The sequence below is a fragment of the Carassius auratus genome, unplaced genomic scaffold (assembly GCF_003368295.1).
Source record: "Carassius auratus strain Wakin unplaced genomic scaffold, ASM336829v1 scaf_tig00032671, whole genome shotgun sequence".
NCBI lineage: Eukaryota > Metazoa > Chordata > Actinopteri > Cypriniformes > Cyprinidae > Carassius > Carassius auratus.
Genome location: NW_020526023.1, coordinates 42,501 through 47,630, shown reverse-complemented (window position 1 = coordinate 47,630; position 5,130 = coordinate 42,501). Strand labels below are relative to the sequence as shown.

At 40.9% G+C, this 5,130-nt stretch overlaps 1 protein-coding gene across 1 annotated transcript in view; it reads right to left on the bottom strand.

The window, feature by feature from the left end:
- Nucleotides 1-3,946: 3,946 nt before the first annotated feature.
- Nucleotides 3,947-5,130, bottom strand: part of LOC113080969 (chymotrypsin-like protease CTRL-1) — a 2,596-nt gene continuing 1,412 nt past the window's right edge. The window contains exons 4-6 of the mRNA XM_026253042.1: nucleotides 4,976-5,130; nucleotides 4,764-4,888; nucleotides 3,947-4,219 (exon numbers count right to left, since the gene is read on the bottom strand). The exon at nucleotides 4,976-5,130 is cut by the window's right edge and continues 114 nt beyond it. Coding sequence (XP_026108827.1) covers nucleotides 3,947-4,219; nucleotides 4,764-4,888; nucleotides 4,976-5,130 — 553 coding nt within the window. The remainder of the gene's footprint in view (nucleotides 4,220-4,763; nucleotides 4,889-4,975) is intronic.

The window sequence follows — 5,130 nt, the reverse complement described above, 5'->3', positions numbered from 1 at the left end:
CATTAATTGGCTCTGGTCTGGGGGGGCAATGCCCCCCTTAGCCCCCCCCCCCCCCCCCCCCCCCCCCAACCTCCGCCCATGGCCGGCCCTGCTTTTGAGAGAAATAAATCAAGCACTTTTCAATGACTTTCAAGCATTTCACAGCTATTTCCAGAACGTTAAAACTCTAAGATTATCCAGTTTGAATGGTATTTTAATGAGATGAACAAAATATACTTTGTGGTAAACAAAATTACATATAATCACAATTATAACCAGTAGACAGCAGCAGAGAAGCGCTTATTGACTTATTAGTCATTCATTTCTACTTGTGCTCTATATTTTGAAGTTATAAAATCACTATAAATTATAAAATAATTAAAAAATGAGTCTGGAGCCCTGCTTGGATGGTGTGTGATTCTGGCTGTCATCCTTTCTTGCATTGTCTTGAGACTTCACCTGGCCAGTTATTGTCATGAGTCCGGACCCAGTGTTCCTCCCTCTCACCACCAGAGGGCGCCACTTCCCCATCTCCATCAACATACACTATACACCTGGGGCATGTTCAAGTTCAAAACGGTGCACAACGTTTTGCTACGGTTTCCTGGAAACGGCGTGCACCGGTGTGCAACGGGGTTTGAGATGCGTGTTCTCTTGTTTGGTGCGTGTGTCAGAACTGCAATCCAATCACCAGCAACATGTATATAAAGCATGCGGTATTAAAGTGAACTCGCACAATGGCTTCAAGGAAAATAATGTACAAATGTGTCCGTTGCAGCTCGGTATACGCAACAACTGAGGATATTAGAAGACATGTTTGTCGTAAGTTTTATTGTAAAAATATAGGATATCAACATAATGATGTAGTTGTTTATATTTTTAGCTTCATTGCAAGTGTATGACATTTGGTATTGAGAATGAGGAGTTGTCATCATAGCACAAAGCCCCTCCCTCGATATCACAGTCTCCGCCATGTTAGCAGGATACCACCGGCGAAACAGGATTGTTTACATGTGTTGTTAACTCGGTAGTAGAGGAGGTTCTCGCAATTCTGCACTGTTTTACCATACCTGGAAGTTACTGCTGCGTTAAAAACTGTTCCAGTACCTCTCACGATACATATGGAAAACATAGGAACGATGGAGTACAGTTTTTTTTAGGTTAAACCAAGCGCAAAACAGTGGTATTTGGAGAAGCTCTCAAGCATCCAAAATATCGACCCATACGAGCTCCCTGCAGCAGCACAGAGACCTGGACCATTTACATCCGTGCACACATATGGACATTGGGAATTATATTGTTTTTGGTTTAAGTTACTACACAATGTAGGAGTTTAAAAGCCACAAGTCTTTGGAAAGTTACGAGGCTTTCTGTTGTGGCTGGGTCCATCTACAGCAGGTGATGAAAACAGCGTTGTACTGGCCAAAGTAAGTTTATTCACATGCGTTGAATAATACACATGTAATTACAATACAATAGTGTATTGTAATTACATTGCATTTAGAATGCACTTCTTGACCAAAATGACAAAGTATTTAACTGCGACTGTTTGATTGTAACGAGATGTTCAATGTATATGAATGTTTCCAACATGTTTTGATGTAGGCTAAAGCTGTGTATGTTTAGTTATTATTTGATTTTAGCCCAATGACACATACTGTACCAGGTTTTTGTGTTGGGGGCTGCAAAGTGGACAAACCAGTTCTGGGTTAGCTAGGGTAGTTAAATGTGTGATTGCGAGATGTAAATGTCCTGGTCAGATTAAAGCCATTAACAGCGTGAATGCAAGGTGACTTACATCGTAAACAATATAATTCCCAATGTCCATATGTGTGCACTGAGGTAAATTGTTCAGGTCTCTGTGCCGCTGCAGGGAGCTGCCTGAGAGCTTCTCCAAACACCGCTGTTTTGTGCTTGGTGTGAGCTTGTTCCTGTAAGGTCCCCTTTCTTTCGCCTTATGTTTTTGCCTTGCTTTACTTTCTTCCTTTTCTTTCTCATATTCATAGATCCGTCTTGATCTGTTCAGCCGACAAAATAAATGCGCAAAAATGAAAGATCTATGAAATGTTTAGTCGCGCCTCTGTGAAGTTCTGAAGGCATTGCCCCTGGCAACCGATAGCGTATCCTGCCATCATGGCCGACCGGCTCAGACCCCTCCCAAATCAACCCAAATCGGCACGTGACTCCTCACTCTCAATAGAAATAAACAATGGTAATTAAGTGCTTTTCCTAAAAATGAGAAAGAAAATACAGGATATTAAAACCGTGAACTACAAATAAAGTCAGTATTTGAGGCTAAATAGATGGCTCCGAAAATTCTTCACAAAGAATGGCCTTCTCAGCTGCCATAGTTGCAACTCTTGCGTCATCAGAACAGTGTGTTCAACACATCACTGTTTCTGTTTAAAAAACGTTGTGCAACGTTTTGTCGGGGCTGAACGCAGCCCTGGTTCACTTGGTACACCTGTTTTGCATCCACTCACTCACTTAGACACACACAGATGATCCCCATTTGTTCACGAACATATATTCTCCTCACTCCCACCACTCGGCCTGCCTGGATTAATTGAACTTGTGAATTGTTGATTGTTATTTCTATAGTGTTCTTCGAGATGTGTGTGGTTTCCCAGTGATCGTGTTTGAGCCCGTTTTGTTTTGCCTTGTTGGTCTTTTTGTTCTGTTCTGATTAAAGTAAGTTATTCCCTGCATCTGGACCCTGACCTTGTTCTTTCCTCGGCGCCGTCTCTACCGCGCCGTGACAGTTATAAGCTCTATTGTGAGTATCCTGGATAGCCCACAGTCATCACGCTTCACCATATCGTCCTCAGCTGGAGGTAAAATACTCTGCTGTACGTTTGTATTTCAGAATGTTCTACTTCTGTTAGTTATTTTGGTAAAGTAACTCAAAAGTAATACAGGGGTCATGTAACATATTACGATTCTGATACAGTGATATTGTAATGGAAGGAATTACTTTTAAATGACAGTAACAAGTAATCTATAATGTATTACAGTTTGGAAGTAACTTGCACAACACTGGCCATAATAATGTCAATATTTCACTTAATAAGTCTTCTCTACATGAAAGATGAGTAGAGAGCGATGTCAACACAGAAGAAGAATCAGTCTGGTCTCACCTCTTCAATCCACATCAATCCTAATATCATAGCCACCAATTCAATAGCATTTATTGATAGCTTAGCTTAGACTTTCACTCTTTTAGTTATTGATACATTCAAGTCTGGGATAAAAACTCATATTCCTGCGAGCCCTATATCTGGGTCTTTTGATCCATCTGTATAAATATGCATAATTAATTACTACAATACCAATGTCTCGCTAGAAATGACATCATAGGTGAAAAAAAAGGTTGTGGAAAAACCGTTTTGTGTTCGATGAGAAATAAACCAAAAAAGCTGAAGTTGTTTTTGTGGTGAGGAGCACCTAAACTGACAGACACTGATTAACCTCGTTCTTTGTTCTCTATACATAAAGACACATTTGAATAGATGAACCAGCTAATCAAGATCTTCATAAAATAATATAATAATAATTCCCTAACACCAGCTCATGGCTTAAAGCATGTCTGTGTCATGACTTTATTAGTACAAGGAGTATTCAGCCCAGTTAAGGTTTGATAAGGAGAAAACTAATGACAAACCAATACTGTACCATTCAGTAAAGCTATGTTGTTAATAGTTTAGATTGTGAAAATAATACATAGTCAACATTAAAGTCCAAATATTTATTTTGGAGCCAGATTCATTTAATTTGCCCCAAAATGGAAATGGATGCATTAATTATCAAACATTAACAGAGCTTTTGAATAATAGTACATTTCTAGAGTGATAAAGATCAATTGACAAATACAATAATATAACTGTTCATTTCTCATATTTATGAGTGCATTTACAGCAGAACTGTCCGCTTCATCAAACAACCCTGAGGATTACTGTTCACGCGATCTTTAGGAAGTGAGAAAGATGGAGACTGTGAGAGAAAGAGGGAATATGAGGAGGTGGGAAACACTTCTGAAGTTGGAGTTAGATGCTGCACTGAATGCAACAAATCCAGGCGGGTTGCTGCCCGTGTAAGACGTGATCCAGTCCTGATACTGAGATACTCTGGCGAACCCATTGGGATGTTTGGGGTCATCACATGGGACTCTTATGAAGCTCACAATGCCGGACTGAATCCACAGGGGGCCGTTCCTGATGAGCATCGGACCTCCAGAGTCTCCCTGTATTGAGACACATTCAGCAGTTATATCTGTGACATTACACAATGAAATGGAAATGCACGCTTCAAAGAGAATGACTTGTTCTCCCGGAGCCTATTTATACTATAGTAGTATACTGTACTACAGTACGGTAGTGACGTCATGGGCTGTCGCCGGCCAATGTATTGTTGGTGTTTTTGAATGTATGCTTCAACACCGGTCACAACAAGACGTTCCCCATAGTGACCCCTAGAGGACGTAGTTTGAAGTTCTCTTGAAAGGGAAATACCATTGTGATTGGAAAAGTCTGAATAATACAATTTGAATATGCTACATTTCATTATTTTGACTTTACTAAAGCATAAAAAGCCAGTCTGGCCATGCAAGGCTTCGGACGTCATCAATGATGTCATTGCTCTAAAGCAATCCAAGCCTTGATACGTGCAAACGTTAAATCACTACAGACGGCCGACATTTCGGTGCATCCCTAGTCGTAGTGTATGAGTTTAAGACTGGGCTTAATTAAGCAACACGGTTGGCAGTGTAAAGTTTGCAGGTGTCTTACCGGACATGCACTTTTCCCTTGCTTTCCAGCACAAATCATATTGCTTGTGATGTTCCCGCCATAAGAATTATTACAGTCAGTGTTGTTCACTACTGTCATCATCACCTCCTGCAGCATATCTGACCCTGGGCCTGTGACACAGACCAGAGCACACTTTTAATGGCTTTAATAAAATCATTTCTATTACAACTGTCAAGTAAATGTTCCCTCACCTTCTTGCTGTAGTCTTCCCCATCCAGTGACCCAGCTCTCTGTCCCTCCCCCAAACACACTCCCAGCCGCTGCCAGACAGACCGGCTTAATGTAATCAGAGAAAGTCACAGAGGAGGAGAGCTGGACCAGGGCTATATCATTGTCAAAGGGAGGA